Source organism: Stylophora pistillata, chromosome 3 (assembly GCF_964205215.1).
Source record: "Stylophora pistillata chromosome 3, jaStyPist1.2, whole genome shotgun sequence".
In the NCBI taxonomy this organism is placed as follows: domain Eukaryota; kingdom Metazoa; phylum Cnidaria; class Anthozoa; order Scleractinia; family Pocilloporidae; genus Stylophora; species Stylophora pistillata.
The window spans coordinates 23,908,143-23,930,112 of NC_142521.1; the positions used below are offsets into that span (position 1 = coordinate 23,908,143).

General features: G+C 38.4%; 1 protein-coding gene and 2 long non-coding RNA genes across 4 annotated transcripts; 2 read left to right on the top strand and 1 right to left on the bottom strand.

Annotated features, from left to right (window-relative positions):
* The first annotated feature begins 802 nt into the window (after window positions 1-802).
* LOC148735143 (uncharacterized) lies at window positions 803-4,247 on the top strand. The gene is made up of 2 exons (XR_015999304.1): window positions 803-1,266; window positions 2,535-4,247. It is a non-coding gene; the product is annotated as an uncharacterized LOC148735143 (long non-coding RNA).
* On the bottom strand, window positions 4,147-6,063 carry LOC148735144 (uncharacterized). Of its 2 annotated transcripts, XR_015999302.1 has the most exons (3): window positions 5,834-6,062; window positions 5,488-5,740; window positions 4,147-4,746 (listed from the first exon to the last, which is right to left on the bottom strand). It is a non-coding gene; the product is annotated as an uncharacterized LOC148735144 (long non-coding RNA). The 2 variants fall into 2 exon arrangements; XR_015999303.1 differs by having other exon boundaries at window positions 5,488-6,063.
* A 6,446-nt stretch (window positions 6,064-12,509) lies between these two features.
* LOC111337936 (phosphoenolpyruvate carboxykinase [GTP], mitochondrial) lies at window positions 12,510-21,233 on the top strand. The gene is made up of 7 exons (XM_022944331.2): window positions 12,510-12,667; window positions 12,797-13,063; window positions 16,201-16,385; window positions 16,885-17,273; window positions 17,603-17,918; window positions 19,210-19,671; window positions 20,596-21,233. Exons 2-7 carry the CDS (start codon window positions 12,852-12,854, stop codon window positions 20,880-20,882), a joined length of 1,851 nt encoding a protein of 616 aa, XP_022800066.2. The 5' UTR covers window positions 12,510-12,667; window positions 12,797-12,851; the 3' UTR covers window positions 20,883-21,233.
* The last annotated feature ends 737 nt before the right edge of the window (window positions 21,234-21,970 follow it).

Below are 21,970 nucleotides of genomic sequence, written 5' to 3' on the forward strand. Positions count from 1 at the left end.
TCAGCAGGCATCGTAAACTGATGCCGAGGTTTGGGGAAGAAGGTGTTGGGTGGATGTCATCACACTTACACCACAATGTAATTACACAGATTAGCGCCCACGAATCCACGAGAGATACGCGATTGCGTGCGAGTTAACGCGGGGTCATCTGTTCAATGAAAATCAAAATCATGAAATGAAATGAAGTTTGCTGTGCGCGTAATGGTCATAAAATACTGCGTTTTCTCTGTTTCTGCCTGTTTCCTTATAACGACATTTCTAATCACGTAGTCTTTCAAAGATCCTTCCTTTTCACTGAAGAGGCAATACCTGCGAGGCGCCGTATTCGAAAAAGCCTCTCTTTCGATTATTTAGGTATGATTCTTTCGCTTGGTTCGCCATAAAACAGTCACAAAAGATATCGCAATTTTCATGTGCCGTACGACCTGAATAACAACCGTATCGAATTTCCAGTATTGTGTTACTTACGTATGATGCACGATCCTCGCAGTAGATAGCGCTATTTAAGCAATAGCGAAAATCAGACCTGAAAAAAATCAGGCCTGTACGGGATTCGAAACCACTGACCTCTGCGATACCAGTGCAGCGCTCTACCAATTGAGCTCACAAGCCAACTGGGAGCAGGCCGTTAAGTTGATTCGGAATAAACCCGTGAAAGTGATAAATCAGATACAATGAAATATATGAAGTTCATATATTTTGAACTGCGGTATTAGATACGTATGATGCACGATCCTCGCAGTAGATAGCGCTATTTAAGCAATAGCGAAAATCAGACCTAAAAAAGAAAAAAAAAAAAAAGATTTTTTTCAGGTCTGATTTTCGCTATTGCTTAAATAGCGCTATCTACTGCGAGGATCGTGCATCATACGTATCTAATACCGCAGTTCAAAATATATGAACTTCATACATTTCATTGTATCTGATTGTGTCACTTGGTGGATCGGTCAGTGTTCGCGCTTTGCGATCGTAGTACACCATGTTATTGTTTTGGTACAAAACCTGTGGCGATCGCACGACTTGGCCTCGTATCCTGGTTAAATTCTTACCAATATTATAATATTAAACCTCGACCAGATTTTTAATGTCGAAATGTCGAAAAGCATCATGTTTTGGATTTCGAAACCATTCGAAATGAAGTCATAGAGGCAGTCGGATTTTCGACGTGCGGCTTTCCACCGACTAACTTTAACCACGCAGAGTCTTTGCAGGATTACAAGTGCCACACTTGACCCTTGCAAGCATTGGTATCTACTTTTGAAAGAGGTATGTGACGTTCCTTTGCGTAAATATTTCATACGCGATGTATTTAAGATATTTCCCGACGAAATCCAAAGTGTGGCGGCGCGGGAACTTGAGCCGGCCAAATCATCGTTCGGAGTAGTGGGGTTAGCCAGGATTCCCGACCTCGTTCACGTTGTGTTCACGTTCGGTCTAATAGCTGGTCTATCTTCGTCGTAATAAAACAATCCCCGACGAACTTATTAAATCTGCTGAACTCCGCCACACTAGACTTTGAGCCCAAAGGCGCGAAAAGTTTATCTTTTGGCGCCAAACTCAGTCACGACTCCGAAGAGCTCGCTTCCTAACTTACCGAAAGATCAACTAGAGTAAATTCCCTTGGTGTGGAACTGAAGAAGCTTCGAACACGGATTTATCATCCCGAATCAGTATGGAGTCAATTTTACAGACCCCTTTTTTCCACCTCAATGTTCGTACCTTGTGGTGAGGTGGCTTGAGTGCCTCAATGACCTATAAAGAATTCAGCTTCAGTTGGTGGGCTGTATTTTCTGCAAGGTAGAGGCCAGACTAACACGGACTTTGTCATCGTAGTTATTCTTATGATTATTATAATTATCATTATTATTAATGATGTTGTTATTTTTATCATTATCTTTATGATTGTGATTGAATCATTTTCAAAATGAAATGGGCTGCTCAATGAGGATGGCATGCTGAGGCAATTAGATTTTCATTTATTTACCCCCCTCCCCCCAAGTAGAAATTCAAGTGTTTCTGATAGTTTTTCTCTTCAATAGATTGTTAGAATGCAGAAGATTTTCTAAGCCACATTGTACAGAGGGCTTGTCTCAAGTAGTTGTTTTCTGATTCAAAACCACCTGCCTAGTTCTGTTTCTCTTGGGGTAGTTAGTCCATGGACTGTTGTTATCTGATGGCAGAACTAACTGGTGGATCTGTTTCTCTTGGGTAGTCAGTCCATTATGGGCTGTTGTTATCTGATGGCAGAACCACCAATCTGTTCTGTTTCTCTTGGATAGTCTGTTAACTGTTGTTATCTGATGGCAGAACCAGTCCCTATTTTTTTCAGCTCTATGCTGTCAGTCTTGTATGGACAGTTATTTTTATCTGATGGCAGTATTAGCTTGCTCTTTTTGTTTTAAAAAATGAGTTGCTTATGCTCTTTGTCACATATCATCTGTTAGTAGTGATAGGCACTTTGGTCAATCAATGCTATCATTGTCTTAATTATTATTATTGTTAATTCAGCTGCTACTCTTCTCTCTTTGACACAGGGCCCACTACAGACAGCACTAGCTTAATGAAGTCCCAAAACCTTTCACAATGAGCCAACTCAAGAATTGCAATCCTGAACAGTTTTTGGGGTTTTCCTGTCTTTTCTTGAGATTATTTTGCCTCAGTTTCAATTACTTGGATACTCATTCAGCTAGACTAACAATAACACCATTTTGTTCATAGATAAACATTGAAATAATCATAATAGTAATATAATTGATAATAATAATGATTTGTTATTGTTATCATTATCTTTATGATTGTGATCATCATTTTCAAATTGAAATAGGCTGCTCAGTGAGGATGGCATGCTGAGGCAAGTAGATTTTCATTTAATTCCTCCCCCCTCCCCCCAAATAGAAATTCAAGTGTTTCTGATAGTTTGTCCCTTCAATAGATTGTTAGAATGCAGAAGATTTTCTAAGACACATTGTACAGAGGGCTAATGTCTTAAATAGTTGTTTTCTGATTCAAAACCACCTGCCTGGTTCTGTTTCTCTTGGGTAGTTAGTCCATGGATTGTTGTTATCTGATGGCAGAACTAACAGGTGGATCTGTTTCTCTTGGGTAGTCAGTCCATTATGGGCTGTTGTCATCTGATGGTAGAACCACCAATCTGTTCTGTTTCTCTTGGGTAGTCAGTCTATGGACTGTTGTTATCTGATGGCAGAACCAGTCCCTATTTTTTTCAGCTCTATGCTGTCAGTCTTTTATGGACAGTTATTTTTATCTGATGGCAGTTTTAGCTTGCTCTTTTTGTTTTGAAAAGTGTGTTGCTTATGCTGTTTGTCACGTATCATCTGTTATTAGTCATAGGGTGACTTTGGTCAATCAGTGCTATCATTGTCCTTAGTATTCAGCTGCTACTCTTCTCTCTTTGACACAGGGCCCACTACAGACAGCACTAGCTTAGTGAAGTCCCAAAACCTTTGACAATGAGCCAACTCAAGAATTGCAGTCCTGAACAGTTTTTGGGGTTTTTCTGTCTTTTCTTAATTTTTTTTTTGCCCCAGTTTCAATCACTTGGATACTCATTCCGCTAGACTAACAATAACACCATTTTGTTCGTATATAAACATTGAAATAATCATAATAGTAATATAAATGATAATAATAATGATTAGATTAATGGAAATAATCATAAGAATTATAACCATCAGGATAATGAACATTATTTTTATAACTATTGTAAATATTTTTATCATTGTTATTATTATTATTATTATTATTATTATTATTATCATTATCATTATCATTATTATTGTTATCAATGTTAGTATTATTTCCATCATGAATTATTAGAGATGCTTGGGAAAAAATGATCTAGTTCCCTCCAACTCATTATTCTTTCAGTTAAGTGAATTAAGACTTTTGTGAACAGTTACTGCTTTATTCTGTCATTCCTGATGACCATAGAAATGGTGAAAGTCCATAGATATTATCCCTCTAAGAGTTTCTCCAGGTGATTTTTTTCCTCTGAATTTGGTTACAACAGAATGAAGGGCATCAGAGTATAGTGTGCCCAGCTAGACATGAATTGCATTAACATTACAGGGTCATTTTGCTGTATTCAGGGTTTAATCTTAGCCTCTACAGACAAGTTTGTTCCTCTAAATGCAAAACACATTTTATCGTTTTTTAAAACAAACTTACAAAAACTGCCAAGAAACAGCTACTAAATTTATGGAAACATGACGAACAAGTCAACTAGACTGTGTACTACACATCATTGAAATCAAAGTATCCCTTTAGGAACATCAAATCGCAAGGTCAGTTTCTCATTTCTAGTGCCTAAGAAAAGATCGGGTCACCAGATTACTTCAAATTCTCTGGTTGCTCGCCCCTCTCAATTTCCAACAACCATTTTAGTTTACTGGGTGAGAATCGTGCTTGATTTCTTGCCCCATGCTAGCTTTCCTTGGCTGTCTGTAAAGCTTGTTGAGAGTTTAACTACTACTTGCAGCAACCTCCATATTCCCCCGATAGCTTTTCTTTAACTCTAATGGTACAGAACTTTGATGACTCAGACTAGAAATAACATCATTCACTCTACCATCCCTGTAATAAAAAACTTTGGATTTTTCTCTCCATACAGGGGACCGCAAATGCATTTTTTCCCTCGCACGCTTATAAAAGCATTCGGCATGCTTGCCAACAAAGCTTGGATGTATGTTTCAGGAACTTAGTATCTTTCAACTCGACACCATTTGCCTGAAACCAAAATAATAATTACGAAAGTTAAGAGATTATTTACTTATGGAGTGAAATGTACTAAATGATTTTCCCTTTCAAACATAAACCTGAGTTATCAGGTTTTGTCAATCACAAAATTACACGCCGGGTTATTAGTATTCCTTGGAGACCTTCCTATATTATCATAAATATCTAAGACAAGCAGCTCTTTTAGCTAGGTAATCTATGTTAAAAATCGCGCTGTACAGCACTTAGAATTATTTTCCTCACTCATTTTTCTCGCACTGCAACTTCGCGTACTACGCAGTCATATCTGGTGTCCAATTGGGAGAAGAGCTTGTTATTATTTTTGTTTTAGAGGTGAATTGCGATTTCTTGTATGTCCCCTATTTCGTCGGAGAAAAGCTCGAACAAATACTGAAAGTAATGAGTAAGTCACTATGAACAACTAGTGCAAAGTGACATCACTATCGAGCCAAACTGAGAAGTGTTCTTTAATGATTTTTAACATGAACCACCAATTCTTACTATTTTTAATTTCTGCGTTTTAATAGACTTTGACATGTTCTTGAGAAGATATTAAATCGGTTAGCGCTGTTGTTCCCTTCTAAATTATTTTGGTGCAAGCGCCTCAGAAGACGCTGGTTTAACTAAAACAATGTTGGGCGACGTTGCATTTTGACTGCACAGCCCGCAATTAAATTTAATTTTAACAGCTATTCGAGTGTGTGAAGAACGGAAAAGAGCAAAATGACATACCATCGGCCTTTGGTTGCAGGGACGAATTAAAACTTTCTACAATGCCACTTATCCATTGCTTGTAACTGATAGACCTTGTCCTTACTCTTGCGGGAGGCCGTACGATCTGTTGTCCATTGTAAAACTTAGCAAAATTCTCTATCTCAGTAGCGCAGTTGTTGCGTTGAACATGGACGAATAATACATCGCAGCGTGTCTTGTAGATAGCTAGAGATGCCATCTTTAGGATAAGCGCTGAGCGTTAAAGCCGCCACTGAAAAAGCACAATGGACCGTTTTTAATTTTAAGGAGGTCTTTCAGACAGCTGTCAGAATTTAAAGAGAGGAAGGACGTCGATCTCGCTCACCTAAGTAGCGAAGTACGCCACGAGCGGCGACGATGATCAAACACCTGGAAGATCACTGTGGTGTCCCTCTACTCTTTGGTATCATAACCAAGAGCGAGCCCTTTCGACTTGTCACTGAGTTTTACGGTTTATAAAACAAAGGCCCCGCTCTACACAAAGCCTTAGGCCCTGTTTACAAGCAGGTAGGGTAACCCTAGCTGCCTTGTAAACGCTCTGCTGGGGATAACTCGCCTACCCCGGACAACTTTTTACTTGTTTCCAGACCCTTTGAACATTGATAACAATGCGTGCGGTTACCAAGCATAGATAAGTTGTCCCGGGTGGTAGGGTAACCCTACCTGTGAAATTTTGCTAGTAAACCCGAGCTATCTTTGACCCGCCTGCTAGGGTAACCTTAGCACAAGGGTTACCCTCCTTGCTTGTAAACAGGGCCTTAAAAAATGAAACACTGGAAAAGCTTACTTGGCTTGGAATTATAAAAATTTATAAAAATTTCCTTCTTAAAAATCGAAGATTTGCATGGTTTCCGTAACTTCGTATTTTTCCAAATTTCCTCTTTTGCATGTTATGCTGTTTTGCATTTTCTTCAACGTATAATTTAGTTCAGCGTCGATCATTTATCATCCTTAGAAGAAAATATTCTGATCTTTACGTTTAACTATAAAATTGCTTTGGCTTACATTGTGCGCATAAAAGGAGCGTTAAAGTAAACATGAGTTGATTCCACGCGAGGGTTTTGGCATATGGTATTTCGAAGACTGGACTGGACTGGACTGGACTGGACTAGTAAAACGCGGACTAGTAAAACGAGGACTAGTGAAACGAGGACTAGTAAAACGAGGACTAGTAAAACGCGGACTTAATAACAACAACAACAAAAAAACAATTTCATACGAAGGCGATCACAAGACTTAATGGCGAGCCAATTTAGTGAGTGACAATCCCTGTTTGACCTTTAAGCTACACATGGGTTTGACATGCACCAGATACAAACGAAGTAATAAGTTTAAGCTAAGAAAGAATTTTATTCAGCACCAGTTCAAAATCCTAAAATACACTTTCGTCGTAAATTTCACGGCAGAAACGCATGAATTCGATGAATAAAAGTCGCATTAAATCTCCTTGTGTCTAGGTAGAAAGAGTCTCACTGACTTCAGCTTTTCGGTGGAAGAATAACCGATTTACACACGCCGTTACAGAAAACAAACAAGCAGACTGACGACTCCAAAACACATATTTGCATTCACTTACAATTTGACTTTCCGTGACATTTTAAAACGGAACAGAAATAAATCTTCCAAGATTAATCGTCGTTGGAAATAAAAAATACTTTTCGTAAGATCTCTGTTTTTCTCTTTACGAGAAAATCGTCGCATCGTCGTGTGTGTTTGTCTCACAAGTACTTCTGTTTCTTCAAAAGGGTATGCTTCAATTGACAGGTGTCAAATCGTGACAGTTACTTTTCCAAAAAATGTTTGAAAATCTGTTCGGAAGCCTTTTAACTACCTTTACAAATAAAAATATTTCGTAGAAAGTTTTTTCTTTAATTTGAAGAACCCGAATGATTTAGGGCTACAATTACGAGTTTAATTACGGGAATATCCTCCTTGAACTTAACAATTTGATAGCGAGTGAGTTATAAAGAAAACAAATGTTATTCAAATTTAATTTGAATAACCCGAATGATTTAGGGCTAAAATTACGAGTTTAATTATGGGAATATCCTCCTTGAACTTAACAATTTGATTGCGAGTGAGTTATAAAGAAAACAAATGTTATTCAAATTAAAGAGACAAACACACACGAGTTAACTGATCATGCGACGATTTTCTCGTAAAGAGAAAAACAGAGATCTTACGAAAAGTATTTTTTATTTCCAACGACGATTAATCTTGGAAGATTTACCTCTGTTCCGCTTTAAAATGTCACGGAAAGTCAAATTGTAAGTGAATGCAAATATGTGTTTTGGAGTCGTCAGTCTGCTTGTTTGTTTTCTGTAACGGCGTGTGTAAATCGGTTATTCTTCCACCGAAAAGCTGAAGTCAATGAGACTCTTTCTACCTAGACACAAGGAGATTTAATGCGACTTTTATTCATCGAATTCATGCGTTTCTGCCGTGAAATTTACGACAAAAGTGTATTTTAGGATTTTGAACTGGTGCTGAATAAAATTCTTTCTTAGCTTAAACTTATTACTTCGTTTGTATCTGGTGCATGTCAAACCCATGTGTAGCTTAAAGGTCAAACAGGGATTGTCACTCACTAAATTGGCTCGCCATTAAGTCTTGTGATCGCCTTGGTATGAAATTGTCTTTTTGCTGTTGTTGTTGTTAAGTCCGCGTTTTACTAGTCCGCGTTTTACTAGTCCGCGTTTTAATAGTCCGCGTTTTACTAGTCCGCGTTTTACTAGTCCTCGTTTTACTAGTCCGCGTTTTACTAGTCTGCGTTTTACTAGTCCGCGCTTTACTAGTCCGCGTTTTACTAGTCCAGTCCTCGAAATATCATATGCCCTCTCTTTGTTCGCTGCACAGAGAATCACACATATTACTCTTTTGAGAACTGTTTCGTTGTCAGTCGGGAAATGTCGACTTTTTCAGACGATGAATTGTCCCAGGAATCATCTGAAGCTTCTGTGGATAGTTTTGCGCTGACAAACGATGAATTTTTGTCATGCGAAAAAAGATAAACACAGAACTGCACGGACTCTCCATGTGGCTTTTGTGGTCGTATCGCTTTATCGCCTTCGAACTGTATTTTTGCTTGTCGTAAGGGATTTTCCCTTTTTGTAAGAAATGATCGGGTGATTAGTAAAAATAGTTTTCGGCAATGGCTAATTGTGTATCCGAAGGCGGATATTGGGAGTTTGTGAAAGGCATTTCTAAGCCATCAATGTGTTTTCCCCGATGCGTTTGGTCAATGATCTCATTAACCCTTTCCTACGTGTTTTTTACTATCGATGCTTTGAGAGGTTTGAAGTGAACTCTGTTGTTGAGTTGCACTTTGGCCTCTTGTTTTTTCTGTCTTATTCATGATGACTATTGTTGTGTTGCTTCGGTGAGGTTTAAAGCAGAGTTTGTTTAACTCTTTTAGAGCCGTGACCTCATTGCGTTACAAAGTATTTTTTGGCTTAGGTGCAGTCTGCAAGTAGCATTATGACAATTTCCCAAGTAGCTCTGAAGGGCAATAGAAGACTGAGCCGGTGGCATTTAGATCGATATGAAACAGAAGTGGTTCCTTGTTTTGTCCGTGAAAGGTGTGACGGAGGCGCATTCGTCTTGCGAATAAATCTCGCAAAAGTTGGCCCGATTTTAAAATCGTTTGTCACGGGCGTTGGGATGAATTTGAGACCCTTTGATAGCACGCTGACGCTGTCAGATGGTTGAAAGTTTGACAGGTTTTTAAAGAAATTTTTATTTTCTCGGTTTTTTGGCTGCAAGCCTACATTTTAAAGTGTTTTTACGCTCTGTGTCTTAAGCTGTTTGTTCTGCTTTCGCTGATATTAAAGCCAGCTTTTTTTAGAATCAGAGCACACAATTATATTTTTCATCTCTTTTGTATAAAAGTGAGCTCTTTGAGGTCAGAAATCTCAATACTCAATTCGGCTATTTTATCATTCTTATTTACAATGTTCACCGAGTACTTTCCTTCGTGTAAGGTATTCTGCCAGGGAGTTGTTAAAGGTGGATATTGATCAGCTCATATGTAAAGGTGACAAAATCCGTGGAGGTTCGTAGACTTCGCTTTCCGGCGTCGAGATCGCATTGAGGACGGTTTTTCTTGTCCCTTCTCTTCTTGAACGGTAAGCACTGAACCCGACAGAATTCTTCGCCTAGATCCTTCAAAGTACACAGTCCTCCGAGAAGTGTTCGGAGTAGATCACAAATATTTCTGTCGGATTGAAGTTTACTCGGCGAAGTCGCACAGATCGCATCCGTTTTTCCCGCTCTGATCTATTTGCAAGGCTCCGATGGAGAGAAATACCTGCAGCATGGTCTGCACGATTACTTCAGCTTTGAATTACGCATCGATGCCCGGTCATTTTTGTTTAGTTTTTGTAAGAATAGAGTAAAGCACTCTGTCATGTTTGCTTGACATTTTGCCATGTGAGATTTTCGCGTTGAGCCTTTGACGTCACTTCCTCTGAGTCTTGCGATCAACTTCCAGAACATGATCAAATAATGGCGGACGCGAAATCGTGAATTTAACGGCCCGTAAAAAGATATTTCTGGTGCTCGGTCTAAACTGAAATTTGGCAGAGAAGGTGAAGGAGACACACTGAACAAGAAAATGGAAAAAAATGATGTACGAAAACTTTGATCTCAGGGGCACTTTAAGGGTTTTGTACGGTGGCCCATAGGGGACATGACACATTTTTTTTTTATCGCGCGATAAATGGAAATTATCGCGCGATAAATGGAAATCATCGCGCGATAAATGGAAATTATCGCGCGATAATTTTTATTATTATCGCCCGATAATTTTATTATCGCGCGATAATATTTATTATCGTGCGATAATTTATCATGTATCACGTGATAAATGGAAACTTGTCAGGTCACGTAATCGGCTGTCATGCATGTTGTTTCCGTGGACGACAATGACTGCCACAGTTGAGGAGCTATGTTTTGAGGTCGATAGTTCGTTTTATTCATGTAAAAAGATCATTTAGCAGTACGTTGCAATACTAGGACACATAGCTCTTTGAATCAGTATAGTAAACCTTGATTTTGCGAAGTCCGAGCCCGTGGAAATTTTGTATTATTTATTTATATTTTGTGATAACTTTTTGATGATTGCATGACTTACACTGTCACGATTGTGTTACACTAAAACCTTGAAATAAACTTTCATCAGTTTGCTCATCTTCCAGTCTATACTATATGCCCTCTAAATTTCATTGTCATTGCTCAAATATTCTGGAAGTTACGGAGGTGAAGGGGGCGGAATTCGCTTCACTCCGCGGTCTGAAAAGATTAAAAGAAAGCTTGGGCCGAATAAGGTCAAATTACTTCGTGCACACGAGTAGTTACACAATGCTCATAGGCTTTTAAACTATCCTCTATTTCGCACATTTATCCTACATATTATCGCGCATTGATAATAAAAATTATCGCGCGATAATTTCCATTTATCGCGCGATGAATGATAAATTATCGCGCGATAATTTTATTATCAATGCGCGATAATTTTATTACCGCGCGAGCGATAATTTCCATTTATCGCGCGATAATTTCCATTCATCGCGCGATAATCCTTATTTATCGCGCGATAATTTTTCATTTATCGCGCGATAATTTTTCATTTATCGCGCGATAATTTTTCATTTATCGCGCGATAATTTCCATTTATCGCGCGATAATCTACCATTTATCGCGCGATAAAAAAATGTGTCATGTCCCCTATGGGCCACCGTAGTTTTGGGTTACCCAAACTATGCAATTTTGACGCCGAAAAGTGCCAAAAAGTAATTACAGAAACCACAGGTAGCCCAAGCTCTGTCACAGGCTCTTTCACAGTGAATAATTAAAGAGTTTGTACAGTGGTTTAGTTGGACTTGCTTTTGAGCTCCATAAATGTAAAATTGTGTGAAATAATCAAAGAAAAAGTCTTACCTTCGTAGAGAGTAGTCTGTGTTGTTCTCCTCGCGATTTGAGGCCGTTTTGATGTGTTTTAGCTTGACGCCCCAAATTACCCTGCATAAAATACGGAAAGGTCGGAAACTTCTGTTGACACATGCTCGCCAAAATCGCTCGAAAACAACACTTAAATACTTTCCCTCGAATCAAAACTCGGTAGCACGAAAGCCAAATAGTTTCCCTTTAAGTTCACCGAAAAAAATCCCACAAAAGTCGGTTTGTCGAGCAACCAATTCAGCGAGAATTTCAAATTAACGGCCGTTCGGAATTCTTCTAATGCGTGGAAGGAACTTCTTGTGCAGCTGAGAGACCGTTAATGCGCGGTCAACCTGAAACCTAGTCAAATCTCTCTCAACGGGTCCTCCCCATAGTCATCTAACACCAAGTCTTCACACATACTAAGGTACCCCGGGTAAACTCATCGACTTGACTAGATCGTCGATACCGTACATCTTCACTGTTTTCAATGGATTTTTACAAATATTCTCTTACCCGGGGTACCTTCCTGGGTCGAAATGAGTCGAACGCGCAAATCCAAAAAATAAAGAAATCAAAATAAAATAAATGGGAAATAAGAAATAAGCTAAGAAAAAGAAAAAGAAAAAAAAAAAAAAAACATAAACGAATTAGAAGTGTTATTCAAGATGATGCAAGAAAAATATACAATTATACCGTATAATTGTTATTTTTTACTTGCCGTTGGCTTTCTTTACTGGTGAAAAGACAACTTTCTATTATAGTTAGCTGTTTAATGTCAATTCAGAGGAGATCTGGCATGCACATGAGCTTATTGAATATCAGAAGTTCTTGGTGACAAGTCAACATTCTGGCCGCTAAGCGGACCTATAAATTTGGTTGAAAACGTGCCTGGGATAACGCATCTGGTGTGCTTCGTGTCATCGCACACGCTGATCTAACTTTTGCGTGAGCAGTTCAGAAAACACACCAATCGAGGAAGATCTTATTTCTTTTTAAATGATGAATTGGATCGTGAAAGAATAGAGCAAAAGCAAAAGTTTCCAGTGTCGATTACGTGCATGATCGATTGCGTGCAACTCTGCACGAATTCAAGGAAAACGTTGGAAAACGCACGTTCACGTGCTTGCAATTGACCAATCAAATCAAATTAGACACACTCTTCCGAAGTTTTTCACACATTGGATTTAGGTTTTTGTGCATATTCTGCAAGTCCTTTGAGGTGAGAATAACAGCGTGAATTTGATTCAAAACTTGCATCAAGGTCTTTCCTTCTTTACTCAAAAGCTTATGCTTTTTTGTTTCATATCAAATTTGATGTTTTCTGTTCTTTTGTCATCGTGCATTTCAGTTTATCTATAAATCTCTGGAGAGACCAGATATAAAGAAGGGTTTTCCGCTACGTGATGGCTTCAAAACTCCCACCAAACTTCCCAGTGATCAAAGGAAAGTTTGAAGAGCTGCCCGTTAAGGTGCAAGACTTCGTTGCCGATAAAGTCAAACTGTGCAACCCAGACGATCTGTACATATGTGATGGATCCAAGGAAGAGAACGAAGCACTCGTCAAGTTACTTATGGAGGATGGAATTCTAACTCCCCTTTCAATGCACGACAACTGGTATGTTCATTATTGTTTAGGGGCTCACCTTATTTTGGGTCGTTGTTCAACTGCCCCAGCCTTTTTTTTATCATTGTTATTTTTTTAACGGAAGTGGATGCCAAGCAAATTAGTACTAGTGGTTTAGTACTAGTGGTAATAACAGATTTCAAGTGCAATTTGGTGTTCATAAGCACGAGTAAAAGACGACACGGGCGAGTGCAGTTTGTAGCCTTTGAACAATTTACAACGGCTTATGACACCAAATTGCACCCGGAATTATGTCGTCAAAAAATTTTGAAAGTGCTCGCCCTCTAATCTGTTATTTACAATAGCTATAGGCTTATTGCAACTTGAATGTCAGAGCACGTGGTGTCACTGAGGTCGTAACTGGTTGTTAAAAGAAATTGACCAGTTTTACGCGACGCGATGTTTATTTCATTTCTTCAAGACCCATATTCGTGGTCTGTTTTGTGACTTCTATCGATCCATATGATGTCCTGTCAAAACTTAACGTTAGCTGTTCGAGAACAATATGTACATTTTCAAAACAATAAAATAGCCGGATATTCATCACGCAAAACAAAATAGCTCACGAATAACGTTTGATTTTGCTCTTCATTCACCGGTCACGTTTGAATTTAAAAATTTGTCCACAAATTATAAAAATATTTAAACCATGATTCACAAGAAAAAAAAATTGCCCAATCACGTTTCACCTAAAAAGTATAGGGGACCCTCACTGCAGGCCTCAGATATATTTTCTGTTGGGGGGCAGGGATGGTGTAGTGGTGAGACCACTCGCCTCCCACCACTGTGGCCCGGGTTCAATTCCTGGACCTAGCGTCACATGGGTTGAGTTTGTTGATTCTCATCCTTGCTCCGAGGGTTCTTCTCCAGGTCCTCTGGTTTTCCTCCCTCCGCAAAAACCAACACTCCAAGTTGTGTCCCCAATTAGCTTCATGCTAAATACCCCTGACTCATTAATAAAGTTTATTATTATTGTAAGAAATATACAACATTTTTTAGAGACATGTTTCGGCATGCTTATGCCATCTTCAATCAATGAGTAACTGAACTTGAGTAATTATATAACAGACAAGTAGATGAATAAAATATTTACAGTATGATGTAATACAAAAGCGGGTACTAATTACAGCGTGACAACAAACATGAAATTAAAGGTGTGAACTAAAATGCTAGAAAAGTGTTATAATGCTGTAATTGTTTGTTAAGTTCAGGTTTGATCTTATTTAATAATCTTTTTCTTGGTTTCCACGAGGAAACATGGCTAAATAATTTTAACCATTCGACTCACCTTCTTCTTTATAGGCGTTATGTTGACGACACCTTTTGTGTCTTCCACAGTGAACAGGATGCGATGTCATTTTTTGATTACATTAATTCACGGCACCCCAACATAAAATTCACTTTCAAAAAAGAGCATGATGGTAAACTCTCCTTTCTTGATATATTTATCGACAACTCTTCAAATGATTGTGTTTTTTCAGTTTTTCATAAAAAAACCTACACTGGTCTCCTAACAAATTTCTTCAGTTTTATTCCATCATGCTACAAAATTGGCCTTATCCAAACTCTTACTGACTGTATCTACAAAATCAACAACACCTCTTCCGGTCTTCAAAACGATCTTAAGAAACTCTCCAACACTTTAAAACTTAATTCTTTTCCTTCACATGTTATTGAAAGAACTTTCAAGCAGTATCTTGACGGGTCCTCCTCTCAAAATAGCCGGAACATTGATGACAATAATACACGTTACTTTAAACTCCCTTTTGTCAGCTATTATTCTAAAATAGCGAACCCTAAACTCTTACAACTCACTAAGCACTTTTGTGAATCGGACCTAAATATCAAACTAGTTTTCACTTCTTTCAAAATTAAAAACATGTTCAGTGTTAAAGATCGTGCTCCTGATGCTCTAAAATCCATGCTAGTTTCTCAATTTTCTTGTGTGGGATGTAATTTCCATTATATTGGCGAAACTGGTCACCACTTCTCTACTAGGATAAAGAAGCACACAGAAAGCGATAAAAACTCACATATTTTTAAGCATTTTAACACATCTCCTTCTTGTAAGAACAAATACTCCCTTTCTTGCTATAGTATTCTGGATTCTGCCAACAACTCAATTGATTTAAAACTCAAAGAAGCTTTTTATATAAATAAGATCAAACCTGAACTTAACAAACAATTACAGCATTATAATACTTTTCTAGCATTTTAGTTCACACCTTTAATTTCATGGTTGTTGTCACGCTGCAATTAGTACCCGCTTTTGTATTACATCGTACTGTAAATATTTTATTCTTCTACTTGTCTGTCATATAATTACTCGTGTTCAGTTACTCATTGATTGAAGATGGCATAAGCATGCTGAAAGATGTCTCTAAAAAAAAGTTGTATATTTCTACGACCTTTATTATTATTGTTATTATTTATAAACTTGTGATGAAACAAGTTTAACTTGTAATACTTTTCTCTCACTACTATATTTTAAGTTAACAACTTTCATGATGTAACTTAGACACACTCTGCACTCTGATTTGGTCAAAGATCTGTTGCATATTTGCCTGTATATCCTTTGGAAACTGGAACATTTTCCCATCCATCAAATGGCACCACGTGGGATTATTAATTTATTAATTTGGATTATTAATTTGGAGTAAATTAAGAGGACTCTTTGAATGCACATTATTTGAAATGCAGTTTAATTAAATGGTTGCTCCCAGGGAGAGATGACAGGATGTACCTAAATGGAGTACCTAAATGGAGTACCTAAATGGAGTACCTAAATGGAGTACCTAAATGGAGTACCCCTGAAAATCAAACAAAATACTTTATAAACATGGTAAATTGTTTAGATGTACATATCATTTTTATTTTGAGCTCGCCAGCTCTCAGATTGTCACAGTTCAATACAGTCCAGTTATTTGGGGGGTGGGGGCTCTAAGCCTTACTGGTTCCTCCATTTTGGTTTTACTACTGTATAATGAGTCGTAAGCTTATAGAAAGTGTGGTTTATTGCTTAATTGATAGCTCAGTAATGGTGAACAATGTTTTACTTGTTTTAGAAGGCAAATACTATGTACATGCAGATTTATGCTTTATGTAGCATATGAAACTTTCATTTTAAGTTATGTTGCCCGCACTGATCCACGTGACGTGGCACGTGTGGAATCTAAAACGTACATTTGTACGGAGAGCAAGGGAGAATCCATCCCAGCAGCAAAGGATGGAGTTGAAGGCCGGCTGGGTAAATGGATGAGTGTCAAGGACATGAATCAAATACTTGGAGAAAGATTTCCAGGCTGCATGAGAGGTAACTAGTAACTCACCCAGTATGTATGGACTGATTTCACACTTTACTTTCTTGTCTGTTCTAAGGAACTAATCCACAAGGTGATAAAAACACAACAGTCTTGAAGTGATTTCCTTCGTATCAATTTGCCATCCAAATTTTTTCAGACTTGGTAGAGTGTTAATAGCCATGCAGACAACACCGGTTATTAAAGACATAAGAGACAGGTGCAAATTTTTTATTAGCACACTACCTAGCTAGTTGCATCAAAAAAAAATATCAATGCACAAGCACTCCCCATGCCTGATAATGATGCTCAGCAAGGATGTAGAATGCTGTAGGAGCAGTTACTCTAAATGTCTGTCTGTTTTTTAACAGAGTTCTTGCATCTTTGCAGGTCAATTCCATATTGAGCTACATAGAAGTTGTTGTATCATGTTATGTAACATTGTTTGGATTGATTATTTGACTTAAAGAAAGTTTTCTTTTGTTTCTCATTCTATGTTCCTTGAAATTTCAGGCCGCACCATGTATGTTATGGCATTCAGTATGGGTCCAGTTGGATCTCCTGTGTCAAAGATTGGCATCCAAGTCACAGACTCAGCTTACGTTGTCTGCTGCATGCGCATCATGACCAGAATGGGGAGTCATGTGTTCAAAGTTCTTGGAGACCATAATTTTGTAAAGTGTCTTCACTCAGTTGGTGTGCCTAAAGCTGAACAAGCTCCTGGCTGCAAGTGGCCATGTGACCCAGACAGGACTGTCATTGCACATTTTCCTCATGATCGTGAAATCAAATCATTTGGAAGTGGTTATGGAGGAAATTCTCTCTTGGGAAAGAAGTGTTTTGCTCTACGGATTGCCAGCACAATTGGTCGTGATGAAGGGTGGTTTGCAGAGCACATGCTGGTATGTGTTGTGAATTTGTAAATGATAGAAGTCAGAAGTGCATGAAGAGCACATAGTATTTCACTCGAGATTAAGAAGCTTTGAGAAATAATTTTATCTAATCGTGGATTCTAATTATAATAGGAAGGTTTTCTCTTGGACATAAATGTACTTTTTAAACATACATTGTAGATGACTATTCCTCTGTTCAGAACTCCGTCTGACATGAATACGAGCAATACATGCAATAACAACATGGAAAGATGGCAAAATCAAAATTTGCTTTAATAACCCTTCATTTGTTAATTGTGATAAATTATACAATTAATGTGTTTTCCTTTCATCTTAAGATCATGGGCCTTACCAATCCCAAGGGAGAGAAGAAGTACATCACTGCAGCCTTCCCAAGTGCCTGTGGTAAAACTAACCTAGCCATGATAACACCAACAATTCCAGGATGGAAGGTTGAATGTGTTGGTGATGACATTGCTTGGATGTGGTTTGATGAAGAAGGACAACTGAGAGCCATTAATCCAGAAAGTGGCTTTTTTGGAGTTGCACCAGGATCATCATATCTGACAAATCCAATTGCAATGAAGACTTTTCAAAAGGACACGATTTTCACCAATGTGGCAGAAACTAGTGATGGTGACTTTTTTTGGGAAGGTACTAATTAAAGTGTTATGTACATTATGTTTAAATTGAATGAAGGTAACAGAATAAGTCTGAGGACAGTCAAGGAATTAGGAAGAGAAATGTCTTTGGAAACCAAATGTGGAAGGTTAATACTAGATCAATGCCATTTTATTTTCCTTTCCCATCTAAGCGAAGACAGCCTACCATTACCATTTTTGAGGGCAACTGTGTAAGACTTAAGACAAACATTCAGTGTTAAAGATACTTAAGTAATAGCCTGTGTACCCTGGTTACCACAAAACTCAGTAGCCTATCTGCACCATGGAAAGTAAAGGACTTTCCCTCCATAATTACTTAGTGGGTGGTGGGGGGATACTCCTGATCCACATCCAAAATTTAGTGGGTTTCTTTTCATTACAAAATTTGATCACAAATAAATCAAATAAAGCATGACTTGTTCAGGCTGGAAACCAAATAGAGCCTTCATTTTTCCAGGCTTCCATTTCTGCAATTTCCTCAATAGCAGTTCACCTGCCTGGAGGATCATCTCATTATTGATTTTCATCCATTACGTATGATGCATGATCCTCGCAGTAGATAGCGCTATTTAAGCAATAGCGAAAATCAGACCTGAAAAAAATCAGGCCTGTACGGGATTCGAACCACTGACCTCTGCGATACTAATGCAGCGCTCTACCAATTGAGCTAACAAGCCAACTGGGAGCAGGCCGTTAAGTTGATTGGTAATAAACCTGTGAAAGTGATAAATCAGATACAATGAAATATATGAAGTTCATATATTTTGAACTGCGGTATTAGATACGTATGATGCATGATCCTTGCAGTAAATAGCACTATTTAAGCAATAGCAAAAATCAGACCTGAAAAAAATCAGGCCTGTACGGGACTCGAACCACTGACCTCTGCAATACTAGTGCAGCGCTCTACCAATTGAGCAAACAAGCCAGTGGTTCGAATCCTGTACAGGCCTGATTTTTTTCAGGTGTGATTTTCGCTATTGCTTAAATATCGCTATCTACTGCAAGGATTGTGCATCATATGTATCTAATACCGCAGTTCAAAATATATGAACTTCATATATTTCATTGTAGCTGGTTTCATCCATTTGTCAAAATTTTATTATTTCATTTTTGTAAAAAATTCAAGAGTAAACTGAGTGCCAAAGAGGATAATTAGACATGGCAAAGTGACATGATAAGATTTGTCACAAAGTATGACTTGCCTCCAATCTTTACTTTAGGTTGGGTAATTTAATCTGAATGGTTCCATTCTCAGCCTATTGTTTTTTATTTATTTGAAGGTTTGCCCCTGCCAGATCGTGTAGAAATAACTTCCTGGCTTGGAGAGAAAAAGTGGAAGCCTGGTAATAGTAAGGCAGCGCATCCCAACTCCAGATTCTGTGCACCAAGTGATCATTGTCCGATCATGGACAAAGACTGGGAGAACCCCAAGGGTGTTCCCATAAGTGCCATACTATTTGGTGGTCGACGCCCCCAGGGAGTTCCCTTGGTCTACCAGACATTTAATTGGCAGCATGGGGTCTTTGTTGCCTCATCCATGTCATCTGAGGCTACTGCTGCAGCAGAGCACAAGGGTAAAACTGTCATGAGAGACCCTTTTGCCATGAGGCCCTTCTTTGGATACAATTTTGGCAAATACATGGAGCACTGGTTGGGGATGGAGAAGCCAAACCGCAAAATGCCAAAGATTTTTCATGTCAACTGGTTCCGTGTGGATGAAAATGGTCATTGCTTGTGGCCAGGTGAGCTTGTCTTGATTTTATTAAATTCATGCCATTCAGGGCTCGACACTCACAGTAGCCCACTAGCCACAGACTGGTAGAAATTCAGTTTTGGCTAGTGGTTTTCAGTTTCCACCAGCCAGTTTGGCTAGTAAACAGACTGAAATTGTTGTAACATCTAAAAACATCACTAGCCACTTGGCTAGTAAGTTGAAAAGTTAGTGTTGAGCCCTGCCATTGGAAGATACATCTGTTATTGAAAAGCTGGAAAGATGCTGATACAGTGATGTTTTCAGATACAATTGATGATTGGAATACCTTGGAAAATATTTCAGTCATTGTAAAAAGGGAATCAGATCTTACTGAACTAAGAGTGTCTATATTCAAAAGTGATCACCAGAGGATGGTACAGAAATTGTAAGGAAAACTAGGGGACTGAAATGTTTTGGATCAGAGATGGTTTCTGGAAGTTACTTATGGGAAAAACTTGTCTTAATATGGCTCAATTATTGGCAAAAATGCTGTTTTTCTTTTTCATTACAACATTTTTAAGAAAGAATACAGTGTCTTAATTGTAGGTTTGTCCATGGAGTAGTATCTCATTCTTAAAAATTCTTCGAATTGTGAGAATAGAAGGGTAAACCAGCCCCTATAAAAACTTGTAGAGTCTCCCTAAGAGGCTTCTCAGATGGTGCAATTAAGGAAACTAGGCATTGGCAGCTGTTAAGCAATTATTGGATGAGGTTGAGAATGATATTATGAATTATTAATGCAGATATTATATTATTCATTTTTTAAACAATGTGCAAAAGAAAACACTTCTTTCGGAGTTCGACCAATTAGCGTTTTCACAGTAAGTAGGCCTTTTTCGATATATCAAAATTCAAACTTGACTTTTTATCATCTATGTGAAGTGTAGTTAACAAACGGTGCCTGGTGTTTTAGGGTTCGGAGAGAACTGCCGTGTTCTGGAATGGGTACTGAGACGCTGTGATAATGAAGATGTGGCAGATGTGACTCCAGTTGGGTACATCCCTAAACTGGACTCCATTAACGTTGACGGCCTTGCAGAAAAGCCAGACATGGAAAAGCTGTTTGACATCCCCAAAGACTATTGGCTGGAGGAATGTCAGTATCTACGCAAGTACTACGAGGAACAGTTGGGAACTGATCTGCCTCAAGCGGTACTTGATGAGCTGAATGCACTGGAAGAGCGTCTTAAGGCTGCTTAAGCTAACCACTGCCATGGAAAGACTAAGCAACCGCTGCATTCACACACCATTGTCGTTGATTCTTATCATACAGATATTTTCTTTGATCGCTTTGACTGGTTGTTGTCATCAAGAGCTTTTACTGTGCTAACGAAAGTTGTTTTGACAATTTAGTCTTATACAATCCAGGGAACCAGCAAATTGTATTTCTGGATAGTTTGTAGGTTGAAAAATCTTTAAAAAAAAAAGATGAAAAAAGTTAGTTGGTGCATGAGCTTTACAAAGTACGCACTAATGTAATCTTTATATAACAGAGAAAACTGTTAAATAAAAGCACTTTAGGATGAATTAAATTTCGTTATTAGTTTTAAATGTTTTTAAAACTTACTAACTCCCTATTGTGTCCATTTTCTCTGAGTGCGAACGAAAGGCAACCCACTTAATTAAAAGCAATTTTAGTGCCTCGCAAACGAACCCTACAAATGGATAGATAGATAGATAGATAGGTACTTTATTATAAACACCTTGCAGCCATAGGCAGAATTACGGAATATTTACAAATACAGATGATAAAAAGGACGTATAACATATTACAACTTCGTAGTTAAGAAAGAAGGAAAATTATCTGCATCTTATAAATATGGCTAAAAATAAAACTGTTCTGCAAGCGCTCGGTTTTGCATATGGGAAGAGTGAAATCACTTTTGCGCCTTAGCGCGTATCTACAACTCTTCCCTTGGGGGAGGAGGCTGTGGAGTCTATAGGTGGGGTTACGGACTATCTCGTCAAACAGATTGGTTGAAATTTTTTCCCTCCTCTCGTGAAGTTTCGGTAGGCCAGCTGTTTCTAGTGCTACACTATATGACAGGTCAGGATAGATGATTCTGAGTGCCCTTCTTTGGATCCGTTCCAAATCTTCGCTGATGTAGTTTGGTAGAGAACGGTGGAATACAGGACTTGCGTATTCCAAGACGGGCCTAATACATGTCACATAGAATTGCACAAGTTCGCTTGGTGCAACTCCGGATCTCTTGAGTTGTCTCAAAAAGTAGAGACGAGAGGAACATTTTCTACTTAGTTCAGAAGTGTGCATGTTCTACTTTAAATCG

What these genes read in the sequence shown, in the direction of transcription:
- LOC111337936 (XM_022944331.2), top strand. Translation starts at nt 12,852, where the DNA reads ATGGCTTCAAAACTCCCACCAAACTTCCCAGTGATCAAAGGAAAGTTT. An exon ending in CTTTCAATGCACGACAACTG is followed by an intron (nt 13,064 to 16,200) that starts GTATGTTCATTA and finishes TTTCATTTTAAG; the next exon opens with TTATGTTGCCCGCACTGATC. An exon ending in TGGTCATTGCTTGTGGCCAG is followed by an intron (nt 19,672 to 20,595) that starts GTGAGCTTGTCT and finishes CTGGTGTTTTAG; the next exon opens with GGTTCGGAGAGAACTGCCGT.